A 25,881-nucleotide genomic window follows, 5' to 3' on the forward strand; every position below is an offset into this window, starting at 1 on the left:
TGTTCAACACCATCCCGCAAACCCTCCAAGAATATGTCCAGTCCGATGTCCGTGAGGTGGATGCCATCTGGTCTCAGCAAAGCAAAATTGTTCCCTTCTAACTCCTGGTGTCGAACCACAATGCCGTAATTTTCTCTCACAAACTTCGACATCTTTGTGTTAATCCTTTTTCTTGCGTTTTCGATGGCTTTTACGTCCTTAGCTCCGTGCCAGACCGCTCGAGGTATTATCTCTGACCACACCACCACCATATCTGGTAATAAACAGACAAACCGCTCGATGTCCGTTGACATTACTGTGTACAGCTCGGCCCCTTTCCGCTTGCCCAAATCATTGCCTCCGGCATGTAGCACCAGAACCACCGGCCCCTTGGCCTTCTTAGCGATGTCGACCAACTCCGGGAAGATCTGACGCCACCGAAGCCCTCTGACGCCTCTCCAGTTGACTTCCAAATTCGGAAAGCCAAAATTGGTTCCCCCCGTCCTGAGTTTGGCCCTTTTGCACGCCCAGTAGACAAAAGAATGCCCCACTACCCAAACTGTGGGCTTAAAGCTGCCTGGAAGAGACAAGAAGTGTTAGAGCAGGTCTGGTCTTATGTATCTTGCAAAGCATGCGGATTTCCAGCGGCCCATTCTCTGCACCTCGACTTCCGATACCCCCGCTCTAGCTGCTTCGGTCGCCGCCCCTATTCGGAATGAATGTGTCCCATATTCCTTTGGAGCCACGCCGAGTGCCTCTAGGCACTGTCTAAAAATCGCTTGAAATTGGTATTTAGTAAGAGGGGACCCGTCGGTGTGTGAAAGGAGGAATCTACCCGGATGTCTTACTAGCGCATAGTTTTTAACTATTTTTACGGGGCATATAGAGCCGCCTGACGCCTTGACCAATACCCATGTCCCCCTCCCGGTGGGGTCGCACTTGGATCTCCGTACTCTAATGCGCAGAGCTTCGCTGCATATGACGAGGTCTTCATTGATTAAGCCGCCTATTGATGCTGTTTTTGACTGGGGCACTAATTCGCTGATGCGAAGTGCCCCGAAGAAGGCGATTGCGAACGCTGCGGATATCAGCGTTGCCTCGTATTGTGATTTGCACACCGATGAAGATATTGCAATTATGTCGGCCAGCAGCCTTAAGGAAACTGGGCGTCGGCATTCCTGACTAGGTTGCAGCCTTCTCCAGCCTTTAACGGCTTGTTTGATGAAAAAATATTTGGTTACGTCCACCCACCCCAGCAGCTGAAAGAAGAATGCTATTCCCGCCAGATGACGTTGCGCTAATGTCCCTGACGCACCTCCCTGCCTGAGCTTTTCTAAAAGTTCTACTAGGACGTCGCATCTCGTCCGGTTGCACCTATCGACTGGTCTTCCTTGCGTTAGCGAGCACCACTCCTCCCACGCCTTACCGTAAACCTGCCAAGTCGCCGGTGTCACTGAAGCGCGGATCAAGGGCATCAATGATTGGACACCATGTCCAAGAGAGAAGGAGGACACCGCATGCCCGACGTTCGCGCCCTGGGGAGGAAGAGTTTGAATGCCTGCCAATCGGAAGATAACAAAGAGTTAACAATTTTATCATCGACAGTCGCCGTAAATCTGGCCCGGCACCAGATGTTGTGCTTCAGGCATAATAGTGCTAGTAGGCGGCCAACAGCGCGAGTACCGGCTGAGAAGAAGAGGACATGCTGTTTAGGGCTTTTGCTGTTCTCAGCTGCTTTGTTGTAAATCTGATGTTTGTATTTTCCAATTGGGCACCCCATAGCTCGACTGATGTTACTATCGCCAGAATTTCCACCAGTGCTGGGTCACGGCCCCATGCGGCCGTGGTCCATAGTTCAGGCCATTGGCCTTTGCACCACTGGTTTTTGTATATCGCCGCAAAACCATCAGTAATATTTCCACCAACCATCAAGTCTAAATCTTTGCTTGGCGTCTCCTGCGCCATAACGCATGTATGCCCATTGTAGGACTCCAGGAATGTCCTCCAGACCAGCAAGTCTGCCTTCAGGGAACGGTTTAGCCTAATTCTGTGGCTCGGCTGGGCTATGCCCTTGGTTGCCAGTGATAGTCGGCGTGAAAACGCTCTGCCCGCCGGCATTACACGACAGGCAAAGTTGAGCAATCCTAGCAGGGACTGCATCTGCTGCAGGGTAACTTTTTTTGCTTCGTAGCAATTTTTAACCATTTGCAGAGTTTTTTGCAGCTTATCAGCTGGTAATCGAAACACCATTGCATTGGTGTCTATTTCAATACCGAGGAAAGGCAAAACGTTACAAGGGCCGACTGTTTTATCCGGTGAAAGTGGTACCCCAAATTTTTTGGCTAAAAACTTAAACTTTTGGAGAAGAAAGGAGCAGAGTCTGGAGTCCCCGGGACCGACGAACAAAAAATCGTCGAGGTAGTGAATCGTTGAGTTGCTACCAGTTTCGTATCGTAATACCCAGTCTAGGAAGGTGCTGAAAAGCTCGAAGTAATGACAGGAAATGGAGCAGCCCATTGGTAGGCACATATCAAAGTAAAATAGCCTGTCCACCTCACAGCCTAATAAATGAAAACATTCCGGGTGAACGGGCAAAAGGCGGAAGGCTGACTCTATGTCGGATTTCGCCAGCAGGGCACCGGGCCCGGCTGCGCGCACGAGCTCGACCGCCTTGTCAAAAGAAGAGTAGGTTACGGACGAGTCTTCCGCGGGTATTGCGTCGTTAACCGATGCGCCTTTCGGGTAGGAAAGGTGATGTATTAGCCGATATTTTCCTGGCTCCTTTTTGGGAACAATACCTAAAGGCGAGATTCTGAGATTTTTAAATGGCAATGAACTAAAAGGTCCCGCCATCCTGCCCAGCTCAACTTCTTTTTGGATTTTTTGCTGTAAAATATCAGGGAATTCGCGTGCCGATTTTAAATTATTTGCAATAGTTGGCGAGGGGCTGGGTTTGAAAGGGATATAAAAACCGTGTTTAAAACCGAAATATAGTTGTTCTGCCGCTTCTTTATTGGGATAACGGCTTAGCCATGGGCCCATTGCGGTTACGTTCACTGGGGTTAAACCTCGCAGGTGCTCTATTTGACTGGCGGGTACATCTGGCCGCAGGGTGTCCTCCTCCGCAGGAGGAGCATTCGTGTCTATATTTACAGGACCCTTGGAAACGGCAGTATCCATCGTTAAACAGTAAGCAGGCCCCAGGTCCGCGTGCGACCACTGTGTTCTGGCCTGCTGCTGTTGAGTGATAAGTGGTCGCTGCCGAAAAGGGGGGCTGCTTTTGGGACAACATCAGTCGTAACCAAACGTCCGTCGCTTTCACCCCCCAGCCCAAGTCTGGTTGCATGGCCAACCGCCTGCGGAACTCCTCGTCGTACCGTTTCCATGCCGCCCCGCTGTGGCACTTATATGAATTATATATTAGATCTTGGTAAATAAATAATTCGGAACAACGCTCTGGGTGCTTTTGGCCCATTATACATCCGAGAACCGCGAAGGCCTGGAGCCAGTTATTCATTGTTTGAGCTATTTTTGGTTTGCTCCTATCTTGCAACCGCTCGCCAGTCCTCCTTTCCTTGTCTACGGACTGTTGGTCGGCCGATAACAGTGACCATATATCCACATAACCATTTTCCCAAATTTTTTGCTTTGTCTCCAAGTCAACATGCGCTCCCAGTGGGCTAACTCCACAGAAAAATGCATCCTTGTGCAGACTAGCTGCTTGGGTGGTGCTAGCATCAGTTGGTACGCCTGGGCGTGTCAACTGCTGAACTAGGGTCTTAATAGCAGCCGCCAGCTCGCTTTCTCCCACATTTTGCAATGTAGAATGTTCACCAACATCAAAGAACTCACCGCTGTCAGATGCCGGCCGAGTGTCTCCGGACGGAGGTACTCTGGCTCCTGCCGTGGCGCTGTCCTGGTGCTGGCCGCCCGCCCGGGAGGATGAAGATGGCAGGCCAGCGGCCAGCGCCGTGGCACGGGGATGTATTCTCGTCTGGTGCCGAGCGTCCCCTGGAGAGGGAGGTGCTCCGGCGTCAGTTGTCTCCATGGTTCGGTGCTGGCTGGTGGACCGGGGAGGTACGTATGGCGTGTCTCCCTGTGCGTCAGCCCAGGACGGAGCTCGGTGCTGGCTGGTGGACCGGGGAGGTACGTATGGCATGTCTCCCCGTGCGTCAGCCAATGACGGAGCACGTGACGGATGAGATCTGTCGTGTGCTCGATGATGAGAGGCTATTGGGGCTCCGATCTCTGCCTGGTCGGTAACGGGGGGTGTCAGTGTCTGTTCCCACCGGGTACCCGCTCTGGGTGTCCGGTGAGACCGCCGTCTTTCGGCGTGTGACCGGTACCGCCCGTTGTGACTCCCCGATGTTTCTGAACCGGTTGTGGATGGCGAACGCCATCTGGAGGAGCGGGATCTGTGGTGGCTCCTGCGTGAGTGGTGTCGGCGTCTGGAGTGGGAATGGCGACAGCTAGAGGGACAGCGGGAACGGTGGCGGGAATCTACTGATGAGGGTGAGGACGATCTGCGGCATCTATGTCTGCGATCGCCCTGTCTAGGGGTTGTGTTAGGTGCATTTACCTCGGGAGTAAGGGGGACGTTATCTTGGCCACGGGGCGTGAGTGGCGGTGCAGGGGGTAGAGCCGGGGAAGGTGCGGAGACTATTAGGCTGGAACCGCAGGGTGAGCGCAAAAGGGCGGGGACTGATAGGAAACTGTGTGCAATTTGCGTTTGGGAGCATGGGGGTGTTGGCGGCGCATAATTTATTGCAGCTGTGTTAGTGTTTGGTGCGACTGTATGTGTGTTTGGTGCATACATTCCTGGCTGTGGAGCGTGCTGGCTGGTCTGAATAGACCAGGCATCACGCTCCGCGGCCGTGTTCGTGGCTCTGGCCCCCGACTGCCTGCCCCCCCGCACAGGCAACGCCGATGTGCCTGCTGGGGGGACGCGGTGGGCCAGGGGTGGGCTGGCCAGAGGTCCACGGTGCTGCAGTCCTGTTCTGGCAGGGGCCGGTCCAGCGCTCCGTGGTGGGTACTGGCACGGGGGGCTAGTGAGCGCTGTCTGTGAGGCGCCCCCCCGACCGATTTGGCGGGTTGGGGCCCCACAGACTAAAGCTGCGCTGCTGCTGCCTCCCGGGGAGTAAGTGGGCATCAGGGAGGGGAGAGTCCCTGACGCTGCAGGGGACTCGCGGTGTGCCTGGGCTGGCTGCCCACGCTGCCCCCTGGTCCTCTTGAGCGGCTGGCGCGCCGCCGAGGACACCGAGGCAGCGGACGATCCCCTGCCTGCCTCCGCAGCACTGAATATCTGCCGGGAGGAAGTGGGGCCAGAAGTGGGCGTGTCCCACAGAGCCCGAACTGCACTCTGGGAGGCAGGGCGGCCTGTGTGAGAGGGGGAGGCTGCCACTATGTGCGCCGGGCCCTGGGCCTTAGATTGGGGACCGGAAGTGACCGGGGCCCGGGCGCACTTGTAGTTAGGAGCGGGCGCTTGGCACCGGCGGGCAGCGGAGCCCGATGTAAACGTCGCGACGCCCGCCGCGCCCCCCGGAGCCACATGTGGGGCAGGAGCACGGCGGCTAGTCAGCGCCGGCTCTGCTCCAACATGCAGGCGCTCGGGAGGACGGGAGGAACGCCCCGAGCGTCTACCTGGCGTCGCAGCTGCACCATGATCAGCGGGAGCGCCGGGAGCTGAGAGAGGAGGCCCAGGGTGACCGAGGTCTGCGGTGGACGGGGCCAACACTAAGGGCAGGTGAGTAGGGGTTAGCTGCGCTGGGGAGACAGGAGAGAACGAGGCCCCAGGGGAGGATGGATGTTGCAGGGACAGAGACCTGGGGGATGCCGGGGAGGCTAATGGATGAGGAGGGGGCACAGGAAGGTGAGCACCCAGGCCAGAATTAGGGGATCGCGACCATTGCTCACCTTCCTGTGCAGCTCCTTGCTGCAGGGCCTCGGTCGCAGGGGCAGCCATGGTGGCCAGGAGATCAGGGACACAACAGCTTCCAAGGGTCAACCGGGGAGAAAGAGGGAGAACCTGGCCCGGTCACTGGAATTTAACCCCTGAGGGTGTGGCCTGACTCACCTCCTCTCCCCGGTTGGTCCGCTGGGCGTCCCAATCATGACCTCACCTGGGGAGGTAGTGGGAGGGGGGAATTGGGCACTGCACTGATTTCCCCTCTAGCTATCCCTTAGGGGCTCTGCAGTCAGAGGCACGTTCCTTATACAGTGCCGTGCCTACCATTATTCTGGCTATAATGACTCCTTAGCAGCTCTCATCACCCCTATCTGGTCTTCATTGCCTTTCCATATGTGGAATACTAAAGTTCACTTTTCCAACACTATAAAAAACAAGGTTCTGTGAATACGCCACATAATATAAAGCAGGGAGCCATCTCTTAATCTCTAACCCATCAGTATATATCACCAAACCATTATACACATAGAGAATGCAATGAACACCTCATAAAAAGGACACTGGAATAATACTTGTTACAGTGGCCTGCACAAGTATTCACCCCCTTGGCTTTCTACACATTTTGTTACATTACAACCTGTGTGTAAATATTTGTGTGATTACTTTGTGTGTGATGCATTAGCACTAAATAATCTAAGTTGGTGAAGTGAAGTGAGAAAAATATAGGCAGAAATTAAATTTATGGTATCAAATAACTAAAATTGTAATGTGCATATGTATTCACCTCTTCTGCTATGAAGTCTCTAAAAATTTCTGGCGCAAGCAATTCCCTTCATAAGTCCCATGCTTAGTAACAGGACGTCCCCTGTGTTCAATCTAAGTGTCACATGTCTGTCAGTATATACACTTTACTATTTCTGAAAGGTCACAGAGGCTACAACACCATTAAAAGAGGCACAACTAACCAAACTCCACCATGAAGACCAAATAGATCTCCAAACAACACCATGAAGACCAAGAATATCTCCAAACACCACCATGAAGACCAAGAACTCCAAACAACACCATGAAGACCACGGAGATGTTGAAACACCACTATGAACACCAAGGAGATCTCCAAACAACATGATGAAGACCAAGGAGATCTCCAAACACCATGAAGAGCAAGGAGATCTCCAAACACCACCATGAACACATCTCCAAACAACACAATGAAGACCAAGGAGATCGCCAAACACCATGAAGAGCAAGGAGATCTCCAAATACCACCATTGAGACCAAGGAGATCTCCAAACAATACCACGAAGAGCAAGGGGATCTCCAAACAACACCATGAAGAAAATGGAGATCTCCAAACACCACCATGAAGACTAAGGAGATCTTTAAACAAGTCAGGGACAAAGTTGTTGAGAAGTTGAGAAGTACAAGTCAGGGTTGGGTTATAAAAACTACCCCAATCTCTGATGGTCCCCCGGAGCACCATCAAATCTATTATCATCAAATGGAAAGAACATGGTACCACAACAAACCTGCCAAGAGAAGGTGCCCACCAAACCTCTCAGCCAGGGCAAGGAAGACATTAATCAGAGGGGCAGCACAGAGACCACAGGTTACCCTGAAGGAGCTGCAGAGCTCCCAAGCAGAGACTTGAGTATCTGTTCATACATCCACAATAAGCCGTACTCTCCATAGAGATGGCCTTTATGCAAGAGTGGGCAGAAAGAAACCTTTAATTACACGAAAACTGGAAGGCTTGTTTTGAGTTTGTCAAAAGACATGTGGGAGACTCCCCAAATGTATAGAGGAAGGTGCTGTGGTCAGGGAAGGCCAAAATGGAACTTTTTGGCCACCAAGGTTAAAGCTATGTCTGGCACGAAACCAACACGGCTCATCACCTCAAGAACACGATGCCCACAGTAAAACATGGTGCTGGCAGTGTCATGCTGTGAGAATATTTTTCGGCAGCAGGGACAGGGAAAATGGTCCAAGTCGAGGGGAAGATGGATGGTGTGGAATATAGGAATATTCTTCAGGAACACCTGTTTCAGTCTGCCGGTGATTTGAGACTGGGATGGAGGTTCAACTTCAAACAAGACAATGACCCAAAGAATACTGCTAAAGTAACACTCAAGTAGTTTAAGGGGAAACGTGTAAATGTTTTGGAGTGGCCGAGTCACAGCCTAGACCTTAATCCAATGAATCTGTGGTCAAACTTTAACATTGCTGTTCACCATAGGAAACCATCTAACTTGCAGGAACAGGAGCAGTTTTGCCTTGAGGAATGGACAAAAATCCCAGTGACAATATTTGGTAAGCTCATATACTTATCCAAAGCGACTTGCAGCTGTAATTGCAGCAAAAGGAGGCTCTACAAAGTACTGACTAAAGGGGGGTGAATAGTTTTGCACACTAAGTTTTCATGTTTTTTTTTGTCTTACTGGTCGTTTGCTCCACAATAAAAAGAAAACCAAATATTCACAATTGTAGGCATTTTCTGTACATGAACTAATGCAAACCCTAACCCTAAAACCCCTCTAAAAAAAATAGTGAAATTCCAGGATGAGAGGTAACGAAATACAAAAAATGCCAAGGGGGAGCAAGTTGAATACTTTCCGAAGCCACTGTACATCTAAGTTGTAGCGTACAATGTGGTTAATTGTCACAGGCTAAGATTTTAAGTCATATGTATGCTGATCCTTGCTGCTGGGAACAGCAAGTGGAAAATGTATATTTATTCATTAGCAGGTTCCTATATGCTATGGGAAAAGACAGGGTCACAGAAAGTCTCAGCGATCCAGGGATACCCCAAACCCCCCTCTAAAGTAGCGCCCTAACCCCTATATATCACATACCTAACAACACTATCGACCTGACCTAGTCAAGGAAGTGGTTCGATCAGTGGATCAAACTGAATTTAGTCCTTAAATATGTGCTTCTATGAAATGTAATTCCTGGGGCTTTAAGGTATAATAGTTAAAGTAGTTCAGAAAGTAGCCTGGAAGAATAAACGGATTCCTGAGCTAAGAGAGGACAGTCTAATTGGACTTAGAAATAAAAGCCAACTCCATTACGAATGTGTGGGGATATTCACAAACCTCATTAGTTGATCAGATCACAAGCTTTTCTGTTCCAGAATGTCAGATTCAACGGCATCAAGTGAAAATCCCCATTGAAATCAATATAAAACCAGATTTCACTCCTGACTGGGGCTTGGGAGCCTCTCCACACAGATTCTAGACTGGCCAGAAAAGCATCGTTTGGGCTGAAATCTACGATGTCGATGTTTCTTGTGTCACACTTGGCTGGTTTAGCTTTGGTTAAAAATAAGGAATAAGCCTAGCCTCCGCAGCCCCCCCCCCCCAATAATACAGCTCTGCAGCTTCGTGGACTCCAGCTGAGCTGTAAATCACTTTTTCATTTTCCGAACTCTGCTCCCCAGTCTGTTTGGTATTCAAGGGCACCACACCGACCCGGAGTGTCATTCTGCTTTGGCCGAATTACTTGATTAAAACGCATATAAACTATTACTGGCTTCATTTTCCTTCTATTGCTGCACGCCATGGATTCTAAGCCGCATTAAACTGTAATAAAGTTTTGGGGGAGGGGTGTAGGGATGTCTTGGTGTACCTCACATTGTGCATTGGTTTATTAAAGGATTGTTTACAACCTTTATGATTTTACGTGGGCTGCTGCCTGACTTTAGACCATTTCTATTTATTAGTATGGGAGCAGCTACAATATGTGCCCAGCTGTTTGAAAGTTTGGGGTCTCCGTGCATAGGATTTGGATGTTTTTCGGCACAGCTCCACCCCCAGACCCCTATCTCCCCCCTTTCTCCATTGGACCTGTCATAACTGCAAAGAAAAGAGCAGCTGGGAATCTTAATATTTGTGTTTCTTCTCTTGCAAAGTGAAGCAGAGGTCACCAAGAGATTAAGTGTGGATTGCAACCCGTCTAGCAGCTCTATCTTCCATATTCATGATATGGAAAGAATTTGATTCCGACTTTAAAAAAAAAATTCCCAGTAAAAATCACACCTAAAAATAAAAAAATGCAACATCAAAACCTAATATGGAAGGAGTAAAAAAAGAAATACATTTCTGGGTTACTTCTGTGCATTTGATGCCTTTCTCTTTTATTCTGACTCCTAAACTGGTAAAACCATAGTAGACTGCGGATTTGCCCATCACATTCCTCCGGACTCATACATTTTCATTAAAAGTCAGCTAACCTGAGAACGATAAGGTCACATCCCCACTTATTCTGTTGCCTTTCCCGCTAAGAGGATTATGTGAAATTACTGAGCAGCAAATATATAGACAAGGTGGGCACATTTCCAGAGATTATCTGGATACATGTCCGCAGCTCAGAGCCGGGGACATTATTGGTTCGGAGGTGGGGGCTGTTAATTGCATAATTATGAAGTAATAAGGATGAAAGGCTTTAAGCAAGTTCTCCAATATCTTTACTACAAAACTCATTTCTACCTTGAGATGTGCGCGGTTACACTGACTCCAGCTCACAGCTAGAGGGCGCTCCGTTTGGTTTGCTATCCAGAGCAAACTTTTTTTTGCTTTTAAGGGAATTTATAATTCAATTTTTGCAAACACAAGGTCTCGTTGCAAGATCTAATTCACTTGAATCCTTCTGATTTTGGTAAATTAATCCAATGTATCTGCCATGTTTAGCCCGTGGGATCAGGACAACATATGGATGATGGGCATGTGAATATCTTTTCCATTGCCTTATGTCGACTTCTATTACAAGCAGAATGGTCTTCCCAAAATTGGCATTAGAAGATGGCAGTTTTTGGAAGATGTAACCTGCAACAAGAATGAGAAAATTACTTCCTTCAATAAATTAAATGTATACCTCATACACAGGCAATTTGGTGTGTAGCATTTACATTCTCACATTTATTAAACTGTACAGGCTTTATTGCAAAAAAAATAATATTATGCATTTTTGCAATGTAATTTGTGTTTTAAATACGGTTAGGGAATAAGAACATTATTGTTCATACTCAGATACTTAGAACCTGACCAGGAAAGCCGTACAGTAAGCACCGATGCCATTACATGCACAGGTGTATGCAGCCTTCAGTACAGGACACCTGAATAGGAAAAAAATCAAGGTTTGTACTCAATGACAGCAAGCAGAGGGTGAAATGTGGACAGTAACTGTACTTTACTGACTGAAGAAATAGGGAGTGGATTTGAGAACGATATTAGGCCTGGGATGATAATAAACCAGTGTTGTTCTCCCATCAGGGAATCGTCTGGATGAAGGGTCAGATGTGGAGTCAGAACCAGACCTTCCTCTGAAGAGGAAACAGCGCCGCAGCCGCACAACCTTCACTGCTGAGCAACTAGAAGAGTTGGAGAAAGCCTTCGAAAGGACACATTATCCAGATATATACACCAGGGAAGAACTAGCACAGAGGACCAAGCTCACTGAAGCCAGGGTGCAGGTATGCATTGCAGGTCCTTGTGTGTTGCTGCCGGCAGATTCAATGGCGTCTACGTTATTATTAGTTTTTTTTTTTTTAATTATGGATGAAAAGATAGCATTTATCTGTACAATTCTTTATGTAAATGAGCATGAATCCTAATGTAAATGCATGAATGAGGCAAACCTGCTGGGCACACTACTCCTGTGAGTGTTCGTGGATGCAGAGCAGGTGCTCGCACAACTTGTGGGAAACTCTCTGACAAAGACTGTATTTGACGGCGTAACTTCAGGTCAGATATGTACACAGAGATCCAAAGGGTGAAGGGTGTGAACAGATTGGTGAATATAATAGGGTCTCTGGAGGACGGGGGTGAGCAGGGATCGAGCACGGGGGACAGTGAGATGTAGTTAGAAGTGCTTATTCTGACAGAAAGTACATGGATTGGGTTACAGGCCCGGAGAGGGGCTGCCTGCAGAAGAGAAACAGTATACAGCATGTGTATGATATGTAAAGGATCTGTACTTGTCTCGTGAGCCAACTCTCTAATTGTGTGAGAGCTAATCGCACTCTCTGATACCCTGGGGTGATTCTATGGTGCCACTATACTCCCATGGGTTCACTGTTCGCGGCTCACCAGGGACCACAATGGTGCAGAGGTCGTACGGAGGGGTCTGTGAAGTGAAATCACCTTCTCAGCTGGGATTCTGGGAAGACTGCCTTGCATATTTCCCTTCCACATGAGCAGATTACCCCCTGCCTCTGGCAGCTTGTACGGTGAACCTGCCAGTGTTCCTGCAGCAGCTGTTTGGCGCATTCCTGTCCCATTCCTCACGCTAACATCCTGGCAGCTGAAGAGCGTTCCCATCATGTTCGGCCCGACCACCCTAATACAATGTCTTCAGATACTTTAATAAAATTGACCCCAGTTTAATAAAATTTTACTCATCTCCATGTCTAGATGAACTGAAGTTTGAATCTGCAGTAAATTAGGATGTCACCATTTATATATTTGCATCAGTAGTTATTGAGGTAATTATTCTTGTTTTTTGCTAATCCTATTGGTTTTATCTCTACCCACTACAGGTCTGGTTCAGCAACCGAAGAGCTAGGTGGCGCAAACAAGCAGGAGCCAACCAGCTGGCCGCTTTCAACCACTTACTGCCTGGTGGCTTTCCCCCCACAGGAATGCCAGCATTGCCCCCATACCAGCTCTCTGAGACGGCGTACCCAACGGCCAGCCTCTCCCAAGGTCAGGAGACTGTTATTCTTCTGTTTTGTGTTGTCGAATAGATTGTGAACCCGTTTTGTTCAGGAACTTTTGTTGTGGTTCCTTCACACCCATATATATATGGCCACACGTAACACAAGTGCATAGGTGAAAGTACCTAATGTGCGGGTCATTCTTCTCATATCATGGGTAAGGGCCAGTCACCACATCCAGAATATCACCCAACGTTCCTGTCTCTGTCCCCATAGATGGAGGAAGCACGCTCCACAGGCCTCAGCCTCTTCCCCCTTCATCGATGCATCAAGGAGGCTTATCTGCTGCAACCGCAGACACAGGAGCCGCTTATGGAGCAAGACACAGCTTCTCCACCTACTCCGACAGTTTTATCAACCCGGGAGGACCGTCCAACCATATGAATCCGGTCGGTAACGGCCTCTCCCCACAGGTAAGCAGTGGTAGATCCATTAATCCTTAGACTTATGTGTAGACTTTAGTGTAGTGAATGTACGCTCCCTAGTCATCTATAGCTCCAGACTCTTGTATCTCAGTCAGGGGTTTTGATGACCGATTATGTTAAAGGTTAAACAGGACTGTAATTTGGGGTCTTGCCTTGTCATTGTAATCCCATAAATATTTGGAAACTGTAAAATATTACTTTTTTTTATATCCTATTTTTGGTATGGTTGCATACATGGTGCAATTAGCTTTAAAAGGGTGCACATACTTTTGCACAATGGGTTATTAGCAGCTAGCACAGTGTTGAATGACTCGAGAAAATAAGCAACTTGTATTAATCATCATCTAGAGCAGAGATGCTTAAGTCAGGGCATGTTGGGAGTTGTAGTTTTGCAGAAACGGAAACGCTAATGGTTGCCCAGGATGCTCTGCGGAGTATATAGCAAGAGATACTTGAATATGGAGTCACGTTAAGGATGTAGATAAATCATCGCCACATGTGAATGGAATATACAATGTGATGATGGACGTTTAGGTTAACGATATCCTACGATCCTGAATTGCGGGCAAGTGGTGTGCACGGAAGAGATATTGAGCGCTGTGGGGAGCCCTGGATATTTTACAGAGTGCAGGAAGGGAAAGATATTGGCACGGTAAGTATTCTCACACAAGTTGGGGACAGCAGAGTGGGAAATATTGGGCACTACAGGGAGCCTTTAATAATCTGGAGACTGGGAGGAATAGAAAATAATTATCAGGAGCACTGTATATTATATTGGACACTGTGAGCACCGAGATATATGTCTGGGAGTAGCAGATACTGAGCTTTTTACATGCGATAGAATACATTAGGGACTATAGAAGTTAAGGCCATGCTTTCCACACTCATTAAATAACAGAAAATGACTTTTTCCACCCTTTTTTTTTTTCTTGGAAAATATTCTAGATATCCAATATCTCATTATCTTGATCTAGAATGACATGCATTTAATCTAGTGTAGTTAATTGCCGGCACTGTGTGGCATATCGGCCACACAAGACTAAAGCAGGGTTAAAACTGGGTTTGCACATTGCCTTGTAAAAGTCTAGTCTGCGCTGCGATGAAACCTTAGAAAAGCTTCATATCGGCAGCGGTGAAGGTTGTAACAGGAGATACATTCGCAGCCTTATTTTTGTTACATCGACCCCTGGAAAATGTAGACGCTGAAATAATTACCAGTCCATAAATAGATCAATTTAGGAATATAAATGATGAAACGCAAACAAACAGATCTGCTCTCGCTCATTCCCCCCCGATTTCATCCTCATCTTCTGATGGACAGTATCCCGGCCCATAGCGCTCTCACTTCGTCATGGCCGAGAGCTGAAGAACTGACATAAAGAGATAATCCATAATATATTAAGCGTGATTTCCAGTAGTTGACAGCTCGTGTAACATCCATTACTTGATTTTATGTTTGTCTCGTGTGTGTTAAACACCAATGTAATTGTCTTTATAGAGGAAAAGGTGCAGTCAACACATTCTGGAACATTAGCATCACAATTGTCGATTATTAGACTGGCAAACTCGGCATATCTATAACATGGTGGTGTTGTAACCTGGTTGTGCGCTCGGCGATAATCACGTGGGCCTCTGCTATGTTCTCCCCCTTTCTTCCTATCGCGCCCTGCTTCTTTTCTTTTCCAAGGCGCTGCGGTTATAATAGGCATTAAAAATGAGACTTGCTGGGCGCGGGAGGGGAACTGCAAGGGATGTTAAATACTACAAAATTAGAAAAAAAAAAACTGATGCAAATCATTGGTAAAGAGAAAATTATGTGCAATTACCCAGCGATATTGGGCAGCTCGGCCCACCCTCGACCAACAAGATCTCATTAACAAGCAGAAAATAAGATTGAAATGGTGTGTAAAAGAGCTGAAAAATGAATTTCAATGCTGCATTTGTCCACAATTACCCCCTCGTTCACACATATTTTATTGCAATTTTTTTTATTCTTCTTAATCTTTCCATCCCTCAAAGCAGATTGGCGACATCCTAGCATTACAGAGGCTGAGGGAGCGAGCATTAAGGATTTTCCCTCTCTGAAAGTCAACCCTGCTCCCTGCTCCTCGCCGGCTGCTCTGTGTGGATAAGGCCGCGGTAGTCAGACAGAGACGACAGGGCAGAGGAACGTTATGTGCCGCCGCGAGGGGCTGTGATTGGTCAGAGTGTGATAAGACAATGCCGAAATCGAAGGGGCTCAATCTCATCCACTATTAATATATAGACGTCTCCTTCATTAGCTTTCCTCTTGGCTTGCGTTATCCCAAGATGAAATGGCATGAAATGACTAGGAACAAAACAAACAAAACTTTTGCCTTATTGTGTCGACTGCAGGGAGTAATGTCAACTTTTTTTCTAAGCAAGTCATCTCTGAAAACATATGCTGGTACTAGTAGTACTATGCAAGTAGTGCTGGAAGGGTTAAGCGACTGCGCTAAAGTGCAACGTAAAGTCTTTCGTTTTTAGTAAAATTTTAATGACGCTTCTCACTTTTATTTTTGTAGCATGGAGAGTAAAAAGTATATGGTAACATTTTTTAATGAGGAAAAATAAGCCAGCTCACCCGTGATGAATAAGCCAATCTTCGGGAGCACAGACCCGCTGTGTCCAGGCGTGTAAAATCAAAAAAAGAAGGAATGTCCAGCTTCACCGAATCCTTAAAAAAGAGTTTTCTTTATTCACAAACTTTAAACATGGAGGATACAGACTTCAGCACGAACCATATAGGTAGGAATCTCAACGCGTTTCTGGAGACTAGGCTGGTCATGATTAAGGGAGCCTAGTCTCCAGAAACGCGTTGAGATTCCTACCTATATGGTTCGTGCTGAAGTTTGTATCCTCCATGTTTAAAGTTTGTGAATAAAGAAAACTCTTTTTTACGGATTCGGTGAAGCTGGACATTCCTTCTTTTTTTAACATTTTTTAATGTCTGCATTCACAGCATTTGCTTTGTAGTGTTATGGGGATCGATGGCTTTTCGTAACACAGAATACTAAAGGTATCGATTTTTTTCTGGCCTTTTATTCCATAGGGGCCACTAAATAGGTATATGTTTGGAAAAGAATAAAAGAAAAAAAAAACACCTCGAGCTACAGAAGTTTTTATATTACAACACAACTAATAAAAACCTGTGTGAACAGGGCCCTAGAATAAGATCTAATGCATACACCTAAAGTCCGATATGGTCCAATAGTCATCAGAGCCTGCCACTCAGGAAACGCTGGGATTGCATATGGATGGGTGCGATACATTGTGGCATTTTGGTTCTGTATCAGGACGTGGGCATCTATCCAGAATTTTATTGCTGGTTTTACACTCCACACTAACATCACATGGAGGACTCTGGGATGCTGGGTGATGGGAAGCCACCTGCTGCCGTCAGTCAGGGTATTAAGAGCTGCACATTCCTTTACACATGAGAAAAAAGAGACAGAAAACCTCTGTATTTTCCGAGGCCAGAGCTGGGATTTCCTAGTGTCCCCAGAGAGGGGAGATTTCGAGTTGGGCTTTTTGCTTACTTAGAATAACTGCCAAATATACTGTACTTTATGGAGTGTGGAGTTTGACTCTAGAAAAAAACAAAACGTTTATTAACAGCTCAGAGTCATTACATGCAGGCACTTCAGCATCATGCTGCACATTTATTGCAATAATTAGTGGAGAAAGTGTCCAAATCTTCTGCATTTGTAGCAGAATTAGGAAGAACAAAATGAATCATCTGACATGATGGCATCAGAATACCCTTTATTTGCTGGAGAGAATTTATAACACCGTCGTCCTGCCTGGGGACATGAAATCTCTCCATACGCTGCAAGTAAATGTGTTAAGATGCTTTATTACTATCACGTAGCATAAAAAATGTCTTGTTATAAATGAGAAAGCAGCCATCACAGTGGCTCAGTGGTTAGAACTTGCAGCGCTTGAGTTCCTGGATTCAAAAATCGACCAACATTTGCAAGAAGTTTGTGTGTTCTCCCCGTGTTTGTGGGGGTTTCTCCCACACTCCAAAGACTGATAGAGAACGTAGATTGTGAGCCCCAAAGGGCACAGCGATGATAAGGTCTATAAATCTGTGGAAATAACGGTGCTATACAAGCAACACTAAAAATAAAATACCTTAAATTGAAGTTTACAAAACATGGAACTAAATGGAAAAACCCACATTTTAAATAAATAAATAGCGAATTTATTAGGTGACCTTGCCTGTATAAAAACACCACATACCTGTACATAAAGATAATCTGGCCAGATAAATGGAATTACAATTACAAATCAGATATATACACCATAAAGTCAAATCTGAAGGGCCCACCTGTTAGTCCTACCTTTATTCTATAGTACTGGTAAAAATGAGAGTTCCAGATAAGGAAAGAACAGACCGAAAATTATACACTTGTCGGGCTCGCCCCACCTAAAATTTCTGACAAGGAATTCACAGGAAATCCAATTCAATATATTACATTTCCCCTATTAAATTCAATTTTTCAAATCCCCTGTGGAACAGTCCATGGACATGGGGAAGGCAATGGAAGTTCACAAATTACTGCGATGTTTCCATTAGTTAATCGGAGATTTTACCCTGGATTTCAGCATGGAATAAACACTGAAATCAGTGTGAAAAATCTGTGTGAACATGCTATAAAATGAAGATATGCTGTTTATTTAATTCAAAATGCACAAAACACATCTTCAGCCAAACCTTATAAGATCTATGACTACTTCATGAAAATAAAGTAGAGATTTGAGAAGCTGTTTGAAATAGTTACCAAGAGGTTTTTCACCTTTGTCCCTCATTCAGTTCTCTAGTGTCCCATAGTATCATCAATCTCTGCTTTTTAGACTCCTACAAATCCTATAATAAAACCAAAACTGAATAAGGCTTTGAGTAAAGTTGCCATTTCAGTCTGGGGCTAGAGAGCAACGCATTGTGCAGCCAAAGAGTGCAGAAGGCCACTGTTCCATCGCACCGCAACAACGGCCGTCAATAGGATACTCGCTATGGGCAAATCAACGCCGAAGCCACTGGACAAAGACTTCAAATCAAGGAACATGTCACTGGCGATAATCACACGGCTCCTACATAGTGGCATCTTTTTTGTGGTAACATACGGATGCGAAACCTGGACGATAAAGAAACAAGACAGAAGAAGATTCAACGTCTTTGAAATATAGTGCTGGAGAAGGATGCTATCAATACCTATCAATACCATGGATGGCAAGAACAAGTCACTGGAAGCAAGGATCATCAATCTAGGACTTGTGGACACATCATACGAAGAGAGCAATCACTGGAGAAGGACATCATGGTTGGAAGAATAGAAGGAGCAAGGCGAAGAGGAAGACCTGAAACCCGATGGCTTAATACTATCAAGATAACGGCAGAGAAGACCCTGGAGGACCTATCTAGGCCGCACAAGTTCCATCTTCCTACAGAGAGTTCATCCATCAAATCGCCAAAGACCGTTAGAAAAAAAAAATATCGCAGAGGTTTCTCTAGAGGACAGATATAAACATGCCCACTGTGTGCTAAATGCCAGACTGTGCGAGTTTAAGGGGAATTCCTTATTAACATTTTAACCTGTCATCATCACAAAAGTTGCAAATGAAAGCAAGTTAGTAACAAAAAAATGGGTTAATGGGTCCAATAAAAACTTTTTGAGTCTAAGCCATTGGAGTGTTGGGCATCCTCATCCACACTCGGCGGCGCTCATGTTATCTGCTCCCCTGCGCATCCCCCTGTTCCCTCCCTCCATCCCTATCACTTTCTCTCTCCAGCATTTGATGTGGAGCACAGCCTCTCTGTCGCTTGCTTCTTCTGAACTGAGGGGATCAGTAGCGTCAGCAGAGCTCGTCTCTCTCCTTTGATCCATGTCCTGAGGCCGGCTTGACAGCAAAGCAGCATGGAGACAAAACGATTCAGCCAAAGTGATTCCTGACAACTGTCTCCCAGAGATAAGGGAGCCTCTTTCTTCCTGGGATTTTTTTTTATTTAATACCTCCTCTCCGTTTCTATATGAAGGAGAGTCTCTTTAAACGAGAGGCAGCAGCCAAGAGATGTTGTATGGGAATGATACACGGAAGCTGTATCTCTAAGCTCACTGTGGCCGCCTTTTTACTAGCCTCCTGGCTCAGAAGTAGCAGAAATACAGACATGCATGGACCCGCCGTCCAACATGGCTGACTGCTGCTTGAATACAAGATCTGTGCCTAGGAGAATGTGAGGATAGTACCCAGTGGTGTACTATATATTGAATATATTTCCACCACATTCAAAAATACTACATCAGGCCAAACAGACAGCAATTAAGTGTGTGCCAGTAGCCATAGTCCACAGCAGTGGGACATCCTGATTTTGTTTTCTTGTCTCGCTTAATGGAGTTTCCCAGGGTTGAACTAATTTTCTGCACGCTACATGACTGCAGATTTGTAGATCCTGGAAAAGTACATCACTATGTACAGTAACAGGCAGATGTATATGGTTGGTCTCCAGCTCCACGAGACTGTACGGTAATATCATATGCCATTGATATGAATATAGAAATCACCTATCCCACTTAAGTGTGTGAACTGAATTTACAAATTACCATGTTCATTAATATATGCTGGTGGTTGGTCTTTTATGCAGCTGATGGGGAAAACATACACTGGTAATACCTCTCTTCCTACAAGTAGTAATGATGGGCCTTCCAACCTCCTAGAGGTGAGGGGTCATTTGACAGCAAGTGTTTCCACTTAGTTCCAGATGCCGATGTGACAGGTGTGAGCCAGTGATAAATTCCCTACTTGCTACCCGCTATCCCAGCCCTGTGTGTGACACCGGCGGCGTCATAAAGGGACCAAGTCAGGGATGCACTCCATTTCCCAGGAACAAAATACGGACTAATGAGCTACTAAGCATCAGTCAGGTTCCCAGACAAGCCGAAAAGTCTAATGAATTGGAGCTGAACTGGATGGGATTATACATGAAAGTGATGATGCTTTCAGAATGACTATTTTACCCAATCGTGTCTATACAATGAAGAGATGGCTTCTAGCATAACTGTACAGGTATATTCACTAAATCAGCACTCTAATAGAAAGTTAAAACATCACTTTTAATAATATCTTTTAAAAATAGAAATATCAAAACCAACTAATAAATTAAAATATACAAATAGAGGCCATCCAAAGAATCATGCCTGACCTTAAGGACGATATATAAATAATGTTAACGGGGAGGGGGCTAAAGTGACCCTATTACTGGCCTAACCTGCCCCTAACCTTGCTGAAGAAGTCAGCATCCGAGGAACACAGGTTCACCCTACCAGGCCTTAATATGCCCTAATATGCCTTAATATGCCCTAACAGTAAGAAGCCGGCAGCTTCGTACTGTACTCTTAAAGGCACACCAAAATCAGTCAGACAATTGTGCAATAATAAACCAACAAATTGCCACACCGTGCTACTTATCAAAACGGCAGGCAACCTTTAATGGTTCAGTACCACATAAAGATGCTGATATAGGTTAACTAAAAAAACCATACCAGGTAATGTTTCACCCTCTCTGAAATTAGTTCATGAACAAAGCATCCACATATATCACAATTAAGCATAAATTATATTAATAAAAAAATATTAATTAACCCCTCTGTGACCTTAGACGTACTATCCCGTCGAGGTGCCCTGGGCTTATCTGACCCTGGACGGGATAGTACGTCATAGCCGATCGGCCGCGCTCACGGGGGGAGCGCGGCCGATCGCGGCCGGGTGTCAGCTGCTTATCGCAGCTGACATCCGGCACTATGTGCCAGGAGCGGTCACGGACCGCCCCCGGCACATTAACCCCTGGCACACCGCGATCAAAGATGATCGCGATGTGCCGGCGGTGCAGGGAAGCACCGCGCAGGGAGGGGGCTCCCTGCGGGCTTCCCTGAGCCCCCCGCAGCAACGCGATGTGATCGCGTTGCTGCGAGGGTCTCCTCACCTCCCTCCCTGCTCGAGCCCCGGATCCAAGATGGCCGCGGATCCGGGTCCTGCAGGGAGGGAGGTGGCTTCACAGAGCCTGCTCAGAGCAGGCACTGTGAAGCCTGCAGCGCTGCATGTCAGATCAGTGATCTGACAGAGTGCTGTGCAAACTGTCAGATCACTGATCTGTGATGTCCCCCCCTAGGACAAAGTAAAAAAGTAAAAAAAAATTTTTCCAAATGTGTAAAAAAAATAAAAAATATTCCAAAATAATGAAAAAAAAAAAAAAAATATTATTCCCATAAATACATTTCTTCATCTAAATAAAAAAAAAAAAACAATAAAAGTACACATATTTAGTATCGCCGCGTCCGTAACGGCCCGACCTATAAAACTGGCCCACTAGTTAACCCCTTCAGTAAACACCGTAAGAAAAAAAAAAAAAACGAGGCAAAAAACAACGCTTTATTATCATACCGCCGAACAAAAAGTGGAATAACACGCGATCAAAAGGACAGATATAAATAACCATGGTACCGCTGAAAGCGTCATATTGTCCCGCAAAAAAAGAGCCGCCATACAGCATCATCAGCAAAAAAATAAAAAAGTTATAGTCCTGAGAATAAAGCGATGCAAAAATAATTATTTTTTCTGTAAAATAGTTTTTATCGTATAAAAGCACCAAACCATAAAAAAATGATATAAATGAGGTATCGCTGTAATCGTACTGACCCGAAGAATAAAACTGATTTATCAATTTTACCAAACGCGGAACGGTATAAACGCCTCCCCCAATAGAAATTCATGAATAGCTGGCTTTTGGTCATTCTTCCTCACAAAAATCGGAATAAAAAGCGATAAAAAAATGTCACGTGCCCAAAAATGTTTTCAATAAAAACGTCAACTCGTCCCGCAAAAAACAAGACCTCACATGACTCTGTGGACCAAAATATGGAAAAATTATAGCTCTCAAAATGTGGTATTGCAAAAAATATTTTTTGCAATAAAAAGGGTCTTTCAGTGTGTGACGGCTGCCAATCATAAAAATCCGCTAAAAAACTCGCTATAAAAGTAAATCAAACCCCCCTTCATCACCCCCTTAGTTAGGGAAAAATAAAAAAAAATGTATTTATTTCCATTTTCCCATTAGGGCTAGGGTTAGGGCTAGGGTTAGGGCTAGGGTTAGGGTTAGAGTTAGGGCTAGGGTTAGGGCTAGGGTTAGGGCTAGGGTTAGGGTTAGGGCTAGGGTTAGGGCTAGGGTTAGTGCTAGGGTTAGGGTTAGGGTTGGGGCTACAGTTAGGGTTGGGGCTAAAGTTAGGGTTAGGGTTTAGATTACATTTACAGTTGGGAATAGGGTTGGGATTAGGGTTAGGGGTGTGTCAGGGTTAGAGGTGTGGTTAGGGTTACCGTTGGAATTAGGGTTAGGGGTGTGTTTAGATTAGGGTTTCAGTTATAATTGGGGGGTTTCCACTGTTTCGGCACATCAGGGGCTCTCCAAACACGACATGGCGTCCGATCTCAATTCCAGCCAATTCTGCGTTGAAAAAGTAAAACAGTGCTCCTTCCCTTCCGAGCTCTCCTGTGTGCCCAAACAGGGGTTTACCCCAACATATGGGGTATCAGCGTACTCAGGACAAATTGGACAACAACTTTTGTGGACCAATTTCTCCTGTTACCCTTGGGAAAATACAAAACTGGGGGCTAAAATATAATTTTTGTGGGAAAACAAAAAGATTTTTTATTTTCACGGCTCTGCGTTATAAACTGTAGTGAAACACTTGGGGGTTAAAAGTTCTCACAACACATCTAGATAAGTTCATTGAGGGGTCTAGTTTCCAATATGGGGTCACTTGTGGGGGGTTTCTACTGTTTAGATACATTAGGGGTTCTGCAAACGCAATGTGACGCCTGCAGACCAATCCATCTAAGTCTGCATTCCAAATGATGCTCCTTCCCTTCCGAGCCCTCCCATGCGCCCAAACGGTGGTTCCCCCCCACATATCGGGTATCAGCGTACTCAGGACAAATTGGACAACAACATTTAGGGTCCAATTTCTCCTGCTAACCTTGGAAAAATACAAAACTGGGGGCTAAAATATAATTTTTGTGGAAAAAAAAATATTTTTTATTTGCATGGCTCTGCGTTATAAACTGTAGTGAAATACTTGGGGGTTCAAAGCTCTCACAACACATCAAGATGAGTTCCTTAGGGGGTCTACTTTCCAAAATGGTGTCACTTGTGGGGGGTTTCTACTGTTTAGGTACATTAGGGGCTCTGCAAACGCAATGTGACGCCTGCAGACCATTCCATCTAAGTCTGCATTCCAAATGGCGCTCCTTCCCTTCCGAACCCTCCCATGCGCCCAAACGGTGGTTCCCCCCCACATATGGGGTATCAGCGTACTCAGGACAAATTGACAACAACTTTTGGGGTCCAATTTCTCCTGTTACCCTAGGGAAAATACAAAACTGGGGGCTAAAAAATAATTTTTGTGGGAAAAAAATTTTGTTTTATTTTTATGGCTCTGCATTATAAACTTCTGTGAAGCCCTTGGTGGGTCAAAGTGCTCACCACACATCCAGATAAGTTCTTTAGGGGGTCTACTTTCCAAAATGGTGTCACTTGTGGGGGGTTTCAATGTTTAGGCACATCAGTGGCTCTCCAAACGCAACATGGCGTCCCATCTCAATTCCTGTCAATTTTGCATTGAAAAGTCAAACGGCGCTCCTTCCCTTCCGAGCTCTCCCATGCGCCCAAACAGTGGTTTACTGCCACATATGGGGTATCAGCGTACTCGGGACAAATTGGACAACAACTTTTGAGGTCCAATTTCTTCTCTTACCCTTGGAAAAATAAAAAATTGGGGGCAAAAATATAATTTTTGTGAAAAAATATGATTTTTTATTTTTACGGTTCTGCATTATAAACTTCTGTGAAGCACTTGGTGGGTCAAAGTGCTCACCACACATCCAGATAAGTTCCTTAGGGGGTCTACTTTCCAAAATGGTGTCACTTGTGGGGGGTTTCAATGTTTAGGCACATCAGTGGCTCTCCAAACGCAACATGGCGTCCCATCTCAATTCCTGTCAATTTTGCATTGAAAAGTCAAATAGCGCTCCTTCCCTTCCGAGCTCTCCCATGCGCCCAAACAGTGGTTTACTGCCACATATGGGGTATCGGCGTACTCAGGACAAATTGGACAACAACTTTTTGGGTCCAATTTCTCCTGTTACCCTTGGTAAAATAAAACAAATTGGAGCTGAAGTAAATTTTTTGTGTAAAAAAGTTAAATGTTCATTTTTATTTAAACATTCCAAAAATTCCTATTAAACACCTGAAGGGTTAATAAACTTCTTGAATGTGGTTTTGAGCACCTTGAGGGGTGCAGTTTTTAGAATGGTGTCACACTTGGGCATTTTCTATCATATAGACCCCTCAAAATGACTTCAAATGAGACGTGGTCCCTAAAAAAAAATGGTGTTGTAAAAATGAGAAATTGCTGGTCAACTTTTAACCCTTATAACTCCCTAACAAAAAAAAAAATTGGTTCCAAAATTATGCTGATGTAAAGTAGACATGTGGGAAATGTTATTTATTAAGTATTTTGTGTGACATATCTCTGTGATTTAATTGCATAAAAATTCAAAGTTTGAAAATTGCGAAATTTTCAAAATTTTCGCCAAATTTCCGTTTTTTTCACAAATAAACGCAGGTACTATCAAAGAAATTTTACCACTATCATGAAGTACAATATGTCACGAGAAAACAATGTCAGAATCACCAGGATCAGTTGAAGCGTTTCGGAGTTATAACCTCATAAAGGGACAGTGGTCAGAATTGTAAAAATTGGCCTGGTCATTAACGTGCAAACCACCCTTGGGGGTAAAGGGGTTAAACCTATTAAAAATTGCCAGAATTTTCTAGCCATAACACGTATATACAGTTGTGCTCAAAAGTTTACATACACCAGCAGAATGTTTGCTTTCTTGGCCTTTTTTCAGAGAATATGAACGATAGCACCAAAACCTTTTCCTCCACTCATGGTTAGTGGTTGGGTGAAGCCATTTATTGTCACACTACTGTGTTTTCTCTTTTTAAATCATAATGACAACCCAAAACATCCAGATGACCCTGATCAAAAGTTCACATACCCTGGTGATTTTGGCCTGATAACATGCACAGAAGTTTACACAAATGGGTGTGAATGGCTACTAAAGGTAACATCCTCACATGTGACCTGTTTGCTTGTAATCAGTGTGTGTGTATAAAAGCTGAGTGAATTTCTGGGATCCAAAAATATTTAGAATTGAGAGTCCTCAATGGTTGATACCTTTTAATGGCTAACTGAAAAGATGGTAACAAATTGCAAGCTTTCGAGACTACACCGGTCTCTTCATCAGGCAAAGACTAAAACAAATTCTGAATAATCACATATTTATGCACAACAAAGCACAGAAAAAAAAGGGAAAAACCATGGATAAGACAGACCATGGATAAGACAGACCATGGATAAGACAGACCATGGATAAGACAGACCATGGATAAGACAGACCATGGATAAGACAGACCATGGATAAGACAGGTGACATGAAGCAGAATTACCATGAGTGATAAACAGTTATGTCCATAAATATTGGGCCAGTTCTTAGATAAGGAATGTTTTATTGGGGTCTGGTTCTGTTGTGATGACCCCTCATGGTCTGAGGGGCAAGTTCCTTAGTTGATGTAAAAAGACATAAATCCGTGCGACACATTCATTCCTGCAGTGAATATGGGATTTCTGGGATCCAGACAGACCCTTGCATCTTTCATCCAGCCACTGACGTTTCTGGATTGTGAGTCATGGGGAAACCAAAAGATTTGTCAACAGTTC

At 45.3% G+C, this 25,881-nt stretch overlaps 1 protein-coding gene across 5 annotated transcripts in view; it reads left to right on the forward strand.

The window, feature by feature from the left end:
* The window catches only part of PAX7 (paired box 7), a 128,044-nt gene that overhangs the window by 53,047 nt on the left and 49,116 nt on the right, over positions 1-25,881 (forward strand). For all 5 annotated transcript variants that reach the window (XM_069741960.1, XM_069741961.1, XM_069741959.1 and 2 more), the window contains exons 5-7: positions 11,155-11,354; positions 12,420-12,585; positions 12,813-13,009. In XM_069741960.1, the coding sequence (XP_069598061.1) occupies positions 11,155-11,354; positions 12,420-12,585; positions 12,813-13,009 (563 nt within the window). The remainder of the gene's footprint in view (positions 1-11,154; positions 11,355-12,419; positions 12,586-12,812; positions 13,010-25,881) is intronic.

Source organism: Ranitomeya imitator, chromosome 10, assembly GCF_032444005.1.
Source record: "Ranitomeya imitator isolate aRanImi1 chromosome 10, aRanImi1.pri, whole genome shotgun sequence".
Classification (NCBI taxonomy): domain Eukaryota; kingdom Metazoa; phylum Chordata; class Amphibia; order Anura; family Dendrobatidae; genus Ranitomeya; species Ranitomeya imitator.